Source organism: Oncorhynchus gorbuscha, linkage group LG16 (genome assembly GCF_021184085.1).
Source record: "Oncorhynchus gorbuscha isolate QuinsamMale2020 ecotype Even-year linkage group LG16, OgorEven_v1.0, whole genome shotgun sequence".
Taxonomy (NCBI): Eukaryota; Metazoa; Chordata; class Actinopteri; order Salmoniformes; family Salmonidae; genus Oncorhynchus; species Oncorhynchus gorbuscha.
This window is the reverse complement of record NC_060188.1, coordinates 62,235,580-62,247,715: the sequence shown is the minus strand read 5'-3', so window position 1 is coordinate 62,247,715 and position 12,136 is coordinate 62,235,580. Positions and strand designations below refer to the sequence as shown.

General features: G+C 43.1%; 1 protein-coding gene across 9 annotated transcripts in view; it reads right to left on the bottom strand.

The window, feature by feature from the left end:
- Positions 1 to 156: 156 nt before the first annotated feature.
- The window catches only part of ncor1 (nuclear receptor corepressor 1), a 115,019-nt gene continuing 103,039 nt past the window's right edge, over positions 157 to 12,136 (bottom strand). For 8 of the 9 annotated variants that reach the window (XM_046303605.1, XM_046303610.1, XM_046303608.1 and 5 more), the window contains 9 exons: positions 11,878 to 12,027; positions 9,045 to 9,193; positions 8,327 to 8,571; positions 7,956 to 8,105; positions 7,309 to 7,451; positions 6,975 to 7,028; positions 6,579 to 6,767; positions 2,833 to 3,021; positions 157 to 2,677 (listed from right to left, as the gene is read on the bottom strand). In XM_046303605.1, coding sequence (XP_046159561.1) covers positions 2,481 to 2,677; positions 2,833 to 3,021; positions 6,579 to 6,767; positions 6,975 to 7,028; positions 7,309 to 7,451; positions 7,956 to 8,105; positions 8,327 to 8,571; positions 9,045 to 9,193; positions 11,878 to 12,027 — 1,466 coding nt within the window. In that variant the 3' untranslated portion in view covers positions 157 to 2,480. The remainder of the gene's footprint in view (positions 2,678 to 2,832; positions 3,022 to 6,578; positions 6,768 to 6,974; positions 7,029 to 7,308; positions 7,452 to 7,955; positions 8,106 to 8,326; positions 8,572 to 9,044; positions 9,194 to 11,877; positions 12,028 to 12,136) is intronic. The other variant, XM_046303607.1, reaches the window with a different exon arrangement.

Sequence of the window (12,136 nt, the reverse complement as noted above, 5' to 3'; positions counted from 1 at the left end):
ATTGTTTTTGGTTGTGGTCATTTCACTATACTATGAGTCATTATAGATGAGCATTGCATTGTATTGATGAAGCTATTAGCCTCTTGACCTAGACTTCATGATAGAGGTCTCAGAACCTGTAAGCCAATGACCAATACGAGAAAGAAACAAAAGATCCCCATTTCAGAGGTGGAGAACTGATCCACTTTATTGATTGGTCTGAACTCTTGTAATAGACTACTAAGAGACATTGTGCGATACAAACATTGCATTTCAACATCATGGGATACACGGGTTTTCAAGTCTCAAATTTTTAAACAGATTAAAAAAAGTTACCACGATGTTTGACAGATTTGGTGCCTCCGAAATGGCAACCTATTCCATATATAGTACACCAGCTCTGGTCAAAAGAAGTGCACTATATAGGGAATAGGGTGGAATTTTGGACAAAGACACAGCTGAAAAGTTGCACTTAGTCTTTTCCGGCTTCATTTCGATGTATCTTTTAAGATTCAAGTTTCGTAACCTTTTTCTCATTGCCGTTGTAAACACTTGACATCCCATCAAAAATAGGATGAATAAAATTGATGTTGAAAATAAAAATCTGAACATCAGCTTTAGGACTTTAAACAATTCAAAAGCAAAATGAAACGGAAAAAAACAAGGAAATATCAGGTTTAGAGCAGATTGGGATTATTTAAGCGAAGCAGAAGCTGAGAGAACCAAAAAACATGGTATGCTTTCACATATCCGAAAAAGGGTCTTGCAATGGAACATTACTGTCATTATTAATGTTGACCTAGTCTTTTGACAAAACGGTTGATTTATCTTGGATATTCATAGAGAATAGATTAAGAGGCAATGGACTTGAATAGTCACCATGACTGCAAAAAAGCAACTCTTCCTTAACAACTTGACTGTACCATACACAAAAGTAAAACAATTGCATGTGTCACACTACAAAACCATGTACCAGCTACAAAAGACAGGAACTCGGTCATAAACATCCAGGTTTCCATTAATTATGGGCAAAGTCAAAGCACATCTCAGTACAATCCTCTGCAGGAGCTTGAATAAGTTATACAACAGGTAGTATGCTTTTGTTGTCAAAGGTTACAAAGCAAAAAGTGCAACAATGGTGCAGACCATTCTTTATGTTTGGTTAGTTTTGTATTTTTTTTGTCTAAAAACATAAAAGACAAATCACACAGATCAGTTTACTGTCAGGACAGTATAAAAAAAAAAAAAAAAGGACTACGGAATCAAAACAAATAAACAAAAAACACCAAAATATTTATCTGAGAAAATGATTTTAAAGCTGCCTTCTTTTTCTCCAGCCACGAGGCATGGGCGAATCTTGGGCGAAGGTTCCTGACGTACTTTAGTTACCATGACAACGTGGGTTGCAGAGTACTGTAAGTAGAACATTCTGCACTGGTTGGAAACCCTAGAGAGACCGCTACGGGTCAGACTGTGTGCCATACAGTACACCCACCTTGTTTGTGGTCAGCCTAATCCAAACACAATTGGCTCATAGACAGAGTTCAGATCAACATGGGGGCCCAGAAGTAAAGTAGTCACGTGGAGAAGGAACAACATCAAGCTTATTAGTCTTTTTTCACCTTTCTGCTTGCTCCTACACCAGTGTTCTCAACTTGTTCCAAAGATATTGGTTTTGTTTTTATCAATGGTGCGGTGACTGACAAAAGCTTTCTTTAAGATCTAGATCAGCAGAAATATTGTTACATCCATGCATCATCTTTCTCCACAGTGTTGCAAAGACAGGCATTAAATTACAAACGCACAATTAAAATGTTAACGTGTGTGTTTGTTTCATTCACATATGTCAACAATGTTCAGGCTTTGGTGGTGCTTGTTGGGCAGGTGGATAGGGGGCCTCTGTCTCTCAGCTTCACTGTGTTGGGGGGTAAGAGATGGACAGGGAGGGACAGACTGATATTCAAGATTAAACCCTGCTCCTCCCCGATTAATTCAAAAACAAAGAGGATCCATTTAAAATCAACATTAAAATAAGAATAATCAAGTGAAGAAAAAAAACGGCAGAAAGTTACTCTATTTACATACAATTATTTTTCTTATAGACAAAAGCATCTTTCCAAAAATCAAACAATTTCCCCCCAAAGAAATTTGTATTTTGTGTTGTTTTTTCATATTTATACATTACAAGTTCTTTATCTTTCATCATATCCTCCACCCAGGCTTCCTCTGTCCTGACAGGCTGTCTGCCAAAGCTTCTGAACATAAAGGGAGTCTATCCTGAAGATTAAAGCCTGTCAGAAATCACTCGCTGCCTTTTTTACTGCCGGCAGTCAGAGGGCGCTGTTGCACCAAAAAGGACACCCCCATACCCTCTGTTATCCCCACACTCATTCAGCACCAGTGAGTGTTGGGGGGAGGGGGTGGGCAGGCAGGCCTGTACTGAGAGGCCTGCCCTTCCTCTGGGGTGGGATGAGGGGCAGGTAGGGCTCTAGTGGCAGGGCTCAGTCATCGCTGTCTGACAAGGTCTCATACTGCTCCGACAGTAGGGGCTCCCGCTCCCACACACGCTGCTGCTGGGAACCCAGAGGGCCTCCTGGTGGGGGCTGCTGGGCCTGCATGGAGGGGGAGGCCATGGAGGTGGGGGGCGTGCTGCTCAGCATGCGCATGGTCAGGGGGTTATAGGGGAACTGCATAGAGCCTGGAGAGAGATGCGAGACAGGATAGTCTTTAGAGGGATTTTTCTTATTTAGAAAATCCTGATTTCTGAATTCCCGTGTGGCTGTTAATAATGTGGTATTGTGTACACAGACAAATAGACAGAGACCCAGAGTTTAAATGTGTCTTGTGTCTTACCTGTGGACGAGGGCCGGTCCTCCCAGGCCCAGCCCGTGGCCTGCTGGTGGTAGTCTCCCTCTGAGTGGACGGAGGAGACTGACGAGGGCCGCTCCCCTCCTGCTGCCTGGGCTGCTACTGCGTATGCCTGACCTGGGTTGGGCGACTTGGACTTCCGGCTGTTGGCTTTGCTCTGCAGTTTCTGCTTGCCTGTTGTGTTAGCAATAAGTTTTATTTGCACAAATACAGTGAAATGCTTAACTTGCAAGCCCTACTCAACAGTGCAGTATTCAACATCAAAATAGTATAACTAAAAGAGGAAGCTATTTACAGGGTCAGTGCCAGTACCGCATTTACAATGTGCAGGGATACTGGTGTATTTGAGGTAGATACAGTGCCTTGCGAAAGTATTCGGCCCCCTTGAACTTTGCACCTTTTGCCACATTTCAGGCTTCAAACATAAAGATATAAAACTGTATTTTTTTGTGAAGAATCAACAACAAGTGGGACACAATCATGAAGTGGAACGACATTTATTGGATATTTCAAACTTTTTTAACAAATCAAAAACTGAAAAATTGGGCGTGCAAAATTATTCAGCCACTTTACTTTCAGTGCAGCAAACTCTCTCCAGAAGTTCAGTGAGGATCTCTGAATGATCCAATGTTGACCTAAATGACTAATGATGATAAATACAATCCACCTGTGTGTAATCAAGTCTCTGTATAAATGCACCTGCACTGTGATAGTCTCAGAAGTCCGTTAAAAGCACAGAGAGCATCATGAAGAACAAGGAACACACCAGGCAGGTCCGAGATACTGTTGTGAAGAAGTTTAAAGCCGGATTTGGATACAAAAAGATTTCCCAAGCTTTAAACATCCCAAGGAGCACTGTGCAAGCGATAATATTGAAATGGAAGGAGTATCAGACCACTGCAAATCTACCAAGACCTGGACGTCCCTCTAAACTTTCAGCTCATACAAGGAGAAGACTGATCAGAGATGCAGCCAAGAGGCCCATGATCACTCTGGATGAACTGCAGAGATCTACATCTGGGGTGGGAGACTCTGTCCATAGGACAACAATCAGTCGTATATTGCACAAATCTGGCCTTTATGGAAGAGTGGCAAGAAGAAAGCCATTCCTTAAAGATATCCATAAAAAGTGTTGTTTAAAGTTTGCCACAAGCCACCTGGGAGACACACCAAACATGTGGGAGAAGGTGCTCTGGTCAGATGAAACCAAAATGGAACTTTTTGGCAACCATGCAAAACGTTATGTTTGGCGTAAAAGCAACACAGCTCATCACCCTGAACACAGCATCACCACTGTCAAACATGGTGGTGGCAGCATCATGGTTTGGGCCTGCTTTTCTTCAGCAGGGACAGGGAAGATGGTTAAAATTGATGGGAAGATGGATGGAGCCAAATACAGGACCATTCTGGAAGAAAACCTGATGGAGTCTGCAAAAGACCTGAGACTGGGACGGAGATTTGTCTCCCAACAAGACAATGATCCAAAACATAAAGCAAAATCTACAATGGAATGGTTCAAAAATAAACATATCCAGGTGTTAGAATGGCCAAGTCAAAGTCCAGACCTGAATCCAATCGAGAATCTGTGGAAAGAACTGAAAACTGCTGTTCACAAATGCTCTCCATCCAACCTCACTGAGCTCGAGATGTTTTGCAAGGAGGAATGGGAAAAAATTTCAGTCTCTCGATGTGCAAAACTGATAAAGACATACCCCAAGCAACTTACAGCTGTAATCGCAGCAAAAGGTGGCGCTACAAAGTATTAACTTCAGGGGGCTTGATTTTTGATTTGTTAAAAAAGTTTGAAATATCCAATAAATGTCGTTCCACTTCATGATTGTGTCCCACTTGTTGTTGATTCTTCACAAAAAAATACAGTTTTATATCTTTATGTTTGAAGCCTGAAATGTGGCAAAAGGTCGCAAAGTTCAAGGGGGCCGAATACTTTCGCAAGGCACTGTATGTACATGTAGGCAGGGATTAGAAGAAAGTGACTGGTAGCAGGATACATAATAATAATAGTACAATAACAGTATAGCAGCAGCATAGGTGGTGGGTGTGTGTAAGTTTGTGGGTGTTAGTGTGAGTTGGGACTATTCTGGGGAGCTTGTTCCAAATCTCAAAATGTCAAAGTATAGGGTTTTTTCTGCCCAGAGTGGGTGACAACTTGCTTTCGTGATAAATTCACTTCCTTCTGTTACAAAATACATTTTTACCAAGACAGATATGATTTTTTCAAACCTTTATTTAACTACGCAAGTCAGTTAAGAACAAATTCTTATTTTCAATGACAGCCTTTTCGGTTACAAGCCCAATGCTCTAACCACTAGGCTACCCTGCCGCCGATTATTCATGTTCTGAATTGTTCAGTGGCGTTTTTCTCGAACATATTATGAACAGTAACCTAACACATCCGACAATAGCCACCGGGCTCTGTTGATAAAGAGGTGCTGCTCCTTGCAGCGACTTTTGAGGATTTTACATTGCGATGGTCTTCTGCAAAAGTTGTTTCCCCAGGTCGCAAAAAGCTCAATTAACATAACGAGCTGAATGTTTTTTTCTTTTTCTTGTTTTATGCCCTCTGGATTTGAGAAGAAAGACGTTGAGCCTGTCAGTTTGCCTTAATTCTCGCACAGCATCCAGGCTAGCTGACGCAAATACTATTTTCCAGATTTTTTACAACTTTTTTCCTCTGGCCTCCATTGATTTAAGCCCTATTTGGACAGGATACATCCCCCAGGTAATGGTATTATGTGCACGAGCACAAATCACCACATCTGTAATTTTAGTCCCGTCCAAATCTGCCATGTCAGTAATTTCACTTGGCAGGAAGGTTATTATCCCAGCCCTAAAAATCTACTGTTTTTCGGCAAACTCCAAAGGTCCTCTGATAATGCATATCCTGTGCTAATCGTCATCCCTGTGTTTTGAGGGATATTTGAGGGTTTAACAGGTGCTGCACCCAGGTTGGGTTAGAACATGGGAACAAATTGATGCTTAAAACAAAGTGCTATGCACGTAGCATACAAATTAATGATCTGTTTTGTCCTATATCAACATTCCTAGTGTCTTACTTCTCTTTTAAAAGATGAAGTGGACACAATTGTACTAATTAATTAATAAATGGCCAGATACGTCAGGTAATTAAATATCTGCGTAGGTTACAGTTCATGGTTCTTATTGATATGCATTATTATTGAGACTTTCTCTGAACTGAAGGCCATTAGGCTAATATTAGGCTATTCCAAGACATTTGAAATATCTTCACACCTAGGAGAGCCTCCAGGCATCCGTCATAATGGTCAATTGTGAATGAAGGAAAAAAAATTACAGGGCCAGTTCGGTAAAACGAATCCCGTCTGAATCGTCCACTGTTAAAACAGACATGTTGGGGTAATAATTACATAACCGCCGTTCTATAGTAATACTAGTCACGTGCGAATAGGGCTTTAGTCACTCTAATATTGGCCATCCTACAAAGGGTAAGAAAAACTCAACCTTTGAACGGATTATGATAGAGACCATTGGTTTTCTTAGTATCTACACAATTAACATTATTTTACCCATTGGTCAAAATATTTTTTGATTGGACACCCTACAAAGTACTCTATTCCAATGGATCTTTAGAGACAGACAGGGTTAAAAAGGAGGGTGTGTGAGTATGTAAATACATAAATGTTAACTCCTGTTTAGTGGTTTCAGTCTGCTGCGTGTGGTTGTTTGCCACTGACCCATGCTAGGCGAGGGGTTGGCCTCCTGGCGGGCCTCGTTGCTGGGGGTGTTACAGCTGGGCTGAGGCCCTCCCTGGTGCTCCTCTGGCCTTTCTTCCAGGTTGCCCATCAGGGCCTTCCGGATGATGTCCTCCAGGCCCAGGTTACTGGCCGGGTCGCTGAAGGAGTGGTTCCTGGGGTTCACGCTGCCTGGCGGGCCAAACACGCACACAGGACGAGGGGGAAGACATGGCACAGCCACCACGGTCATGTTCATTAGGGTATTCAAACAGAAACATTTAAAAAAATGTTTGTTTCAATTTATTTTGGGCTGGTTTAAATGATTTTAGTATGTTTGAATATGAGTACATGGTGATAGAATAGGATCCCTATGGTGTTAGAAATGTTTATACTCACTTGAGCTGGTCACAGCGGGCAAGTTGAAGATCTCTGTGCCTGGTTGTGCATTTCCTGAAAGGAGAAACAATAGCATAGTTCAGTTAGCAAACGAAATGTCTGACTGCAAACTAAAATGACGCTAAAAGACAGAGTTAATCGTTTTACAGTATGTCTTCCTATTACAATGTTATCCGTTGTTAAATGAGAAATGAGTGCAATGCATAGAAAATATCCTTTAAATTAATATAATACCGTGCGAATTGAGTTCCATCAAACGCTATATTTTTTCTATCTTTGGAATGCTTTCTTAAATGACGTTCGTACAAGGAAGATCAGAAGAGAGGCGACTTACCTATATCAGAATCCCCGACACCAGAGGAGTTTAACTTACGAAATATCTCCTGCTTCTTGGATTTCACCATAGGGGAGGTGTTCTCCAGCTTGGTGAAGAAGGAGGGCAGGTAGCTGACACTGCCGGGGGATCGAGAGTCGCCCCTGTAACCAGAGAAAGGCCACCACGGGGTTAAGAGTCAGGCAGCAGAGGGCTGATTAGGCTAGCGTGCCACTGGCACCTCCCCCCAGTTTCCACACTGTTAGCATGACAAACAGGTCACAGCTGCCCACAAGGCACATTCTGTCCATGGGCACTGAAGGTATCCAGTATCCACACGCACAAATGCACGTAGACATACAAAATAAATCGCTGTCATGCTTTTTGGTTTGTCAACTTAATGGCCGAAACATACATATATGTCTAGTGATATCATTGAACGTTCCATTAGGTCAGGGGTGTCATTCCATGGAGGGCCTAGTGTCTGCCGGTTTTTCTTTTTTCTTTTCAATTAAGCCCCAGACAACCTGGTGAGAGGTGTTCCTTACTAATTCCTTACTAACAGACACTCGGCCCTCTGTAGAATGAGTTTGACAAGTGTGCGTTAGGTGAACATAAAGAAATGCGAGAGCGCCCACTACTTAAGAAGATATGCCAGTCCTACACACCTCATCTCAGGCTGGTCAGCCTCTCGTCTCTGGGGTTGTTGCTGCTGCTCTCTGGCCTCCTGTTGTTTATCCTGGTAGCTCTGGGGAGGGGAGATGGGCTCATAACTCTCCACCGCCCCCCTGCCACCCCGATCAGGGGATTTACCAGGTCTGGGGAAGGGACAGAGGAAGAGAGGGAAAAGTGAAAAGTGAGAATTTGATGGAATGGACAGGGGTGCACCACCAGGGTTATGTTGATTAGGGAGAAAATGTTTTGCATGGGAGGTACAACCTGAACTTATTGCAAACCGTTTAGCTACGGTTTACCCTACTAAACAGGCTAGCTTGGTAAAGAGGTTGTGTTGGGCTACTGGTGGGTGCTGCTACTGTACCTGGCTCTGGGCTTGTCAGGGGCGTTCTCAGGAGACACTCTGCTGGGCGTGGGTCTCTGATGGTGTGATGGGGCCTGGGTCTGGTTCTCTGGGCTGTAGCGGCTGTGGCCCTTGGCACGGCCCCCGGGGCCCGAGCTAGATACTGGCAGCTGGGCGCTCTGGAATGTGGTGGTGGCAGAGGAGGAGATGGTGGTGGAGGACTGAGGAGGATCCTGGTTCCTGGCAAAGTCCTGGGTGATAATATGCTTTAAAAGGAGAAAGAGGAGGACACACAGATCAGGAAGATGTTATTATTTGGAGGCACACCTCCATTTTCAGTCTCTACTCTTAAACATTTGTATCCAAAGTTGTCTAGTAGAGGCTGTTGTCAGAGTTGTTGAGATCATCATTTGCAGTTCAGTCGATGGATCACTCAAGATATCATCATTCAACAAAAAGTGGTATAGGAGGCATACTGTACATTAATTGTTGGTAAAGTCATTTGTATTGGTTACACAGTACATGGATTGTTTGCCTTAGGAACCCAGTTAAAAAGGGCTATGAAGGAACAAGTCATTGGTGTCTTCTTCAGGCTGATTACATAGCAGTTGCCTGACAGAACTCATGCCTGGATAGGTGTTTAATATCAGCTAACCACAAAATATGATATAGCAATGATGCCCGACTGTGCAGGCAATGACATGGCATGCAACCGTGGAAAGCTACCAGTGTGTCTTACCGAGATGTGGTCAGCCAGGGTCATGACCCGGTGGGTCTTGGGGACCTGCTGGGACTGGGAGTACCCTCCGTCAGCCTGGGAGGAGGGGGGCTGCTGGGACTCCGCTGACTGGCGGTAGCGGATCATGTCAAAGGAACGCATGCCAGCTGCTGAGTGAGGGTAACACACAGTTACCAGACTGAGTTGGGGAGGGTAGAGAAATGGCGGAGAGAAGTGATATATGGGAATGGAGGGGAGGGTGGAAGGAGGGGTAGAACTACCCCTCCTTCCACCCTCCCAGTATGTCAACAGGCAGCTGATATACATTTGCCTCCAGCTGACAGAAATAGCTTGTGGAGTGGTCTGGTGACCAGATGGGAGCTTGTGGGGAATGGAATGGTGTTGCCTGCTCTGTCGTACTTAGCTTACAAGGTTACTGGGCTAAGGAGTCATTCGGGACATGTTGGGTAACTTAAACATTCCATAAGGAAACCAATACTTGAGAAAGAGAGCTTGAGACCTTCAAGAGAATACTTCAAGTCCCCACATGACATCTATAGTGGAGGTCGACCGATTATGATTTTTCAACACTGATACCGATTAATGGAGGGCCAGAAAAAGCCGATACCGATTAAAATCGGACGATATATATAAATATATATATATTTGTAATAATGACAATTACAACAACACTGAATTAACACTTATTTTAACTTAATACATCAATAAAATCAATTTAGTCTCAAATAAATAATGAAACATGTTCAATTTGGTTTAAATAATGCAAAAACAAAGTGTTGGAGAAGAAAGTAAAAGTGCAATATGTGCCATGTAAAAAAGCTAACGTTTAAGTTCCTTGCTCAGAACATGAGAACATATGAAAGCTGGTGGTTCCTTTTAGCATGAGTCTTCAAAGTTCCCAGGTAAGAAGTTTTAGGTTGTAGTTATTATAAGAGTCTTTCTCTCTATACCATTTGTATTTCATATACCTTTGACTATTGGATGTTCTAATAGGTACTTGAGCATTGCCAGCCTAATCTCGGGAGTTGATAGCTTGAAGCACAGCGAAGCTGCTGGCAAATGCATGAAAGTGCTGTTTGAATGAATGCTTATGAGCCTGCTGCTGCCTACCACCGCTCAGTCAGACTGCTCTATCAAATCATAGACTTAATTATAATAAAACACAGAAATACGAGCCTTAGGTCATTAATATGGTCATATCCGGAAACTATCATTTAGAAAACAAAACATTATTTCAGTGAAATACGGAACCGCTCCTTCATCTCCAATCCAAAATTAAATCTAAAATCGGCTTCCTATTTTGCAACAAGCAACCTTCACTCACGCTGCCAAACATACCCTAGTTATACTGACTATCCTACCGATCCTCAACTTCGGTGATGTCATTTACAAAATATCCTCCAACACTCTGCTCAGCAAACTGGATGCAGTCTCTATCACAGTGCCATCCGTTTTGTCTCCAAAGCGTCATATACCACCCACCACCATGACCTGTATGCTCTCGTCAGCTGGCCCTCACTACATATTCGTCGCCAGACCCACTGGCTCCAGGTCACTTATAAGTCTTTACTAGGTAAAGCTCTGCCTTATCTCAGCTCACTGGTCACCATAACACCAACCCGTAGCACGCGCTCCAGCAGGTATATCTCACTGGTCATCCCCAAAGCCAACACCTATTTGGCCGCCTTTCCTTCCAGTTCTCTGCTGCCAATGACTGGAACGAATTGCAAAAAAAGAAAAATCGCTGATGTTGGAGACACATCTCCCTCACTAACTTTAAGCGTCAGCTATCTGAGCAGCTTACCGATCGCTGCAGCTGTACACAGCCCATCTGTAAATAGCCCATCCTATCTATCTACCTCACCCACATATTGTTTTATTTACTTTTCTGCTCTTTTGCACACCAGTTCTACTTGCACATCATCATCTGCACATCTATCACTCCAGTGTTAATTCGCTAAATTGTAATTATTTCGCTACTATGACCTATTTATTGCCTTACCTCTTCACGCCATTTGCACACACTGTATATGGACTTTTTCTATTGTGTTATTGACTGTACGCCTGTTTATTCCATGTGTTACTCTGTTCTGTTGTTGTTAGTGTCTCACTGCTTTGCTTTATCTTGGCCAGGTCGCAGTTGTAAATGAGAACTTGTTCTCAACTGGCCTACCTGGTTAAATTTAAAAAATAGTCCAGGTGCAGGCTTAATATTTGCCAAGCAGCTCAATGCCTCCGTAGGTTGAGTGCAGACTAGAGTTTTTTTTAAATGAATCTCCGACTCGCTATGCGTCGATACTTCAAAAATGTACGTAAACCCTAACTGTATACCCATGTTTGTCCTCATAAGAAGACTGGTTTTTGTTCTACGTTTGCTACGGTTTACCCTACTAAACAGGCTGGTCAAGAGCTGTATCTATTCCTGGCACTGGTCTCGTCAGGGTCGTTCTCGGGAGACATACCACTGACTGTTTCCTCGTTGCTGTTGCACTAAGATGGCAACTCAGCGTGAATGTGCATGAGCCAATTGAACCTCAACAAGGTAACAGTCAGTGGTTGTATTTGATTAACGTTTTATTAAAAAGTATGGATTTCAGCAAACAAAGAAAGGCACGCAACGGGACAAACATAGGTATACAGGGTAAAGGGTTTAAGAATGCACATTTTTGAAGTATCGACGCATAGCGACTCGAAGGAGTTGGAGGTTCATTTAAAAAACATTTTTTTAAAATAGTCTGCGCTCAACTCCGCAAGTTTAATCTGTGTCAGGCAAACCAGAACTGAGAAAACATCCTATTATTGAATGGCTCACAGTATAACGCTTTCTTTTTACCTTGTGTTGCTGCCTGTGCAGCCCTGTCCCTGTCAGCCCTCTCCCTGTCATCCTGCTGCTGTTTCTCCTGCTGGGCCTGGGCTGGAGAGTTGGCTGGGCTGATCACCTCGATGGCTCCTCCACTGGGGACCTCATACCGACTGGATGACACTGCAGGGGAGGGACACACACACCTTGAAAACAACCCTCTCACTGACATATGATCATTTTCTCTTTCTCTTTTTGTTATTTGCTATGTTATTAAGTCTTACATGTTAGA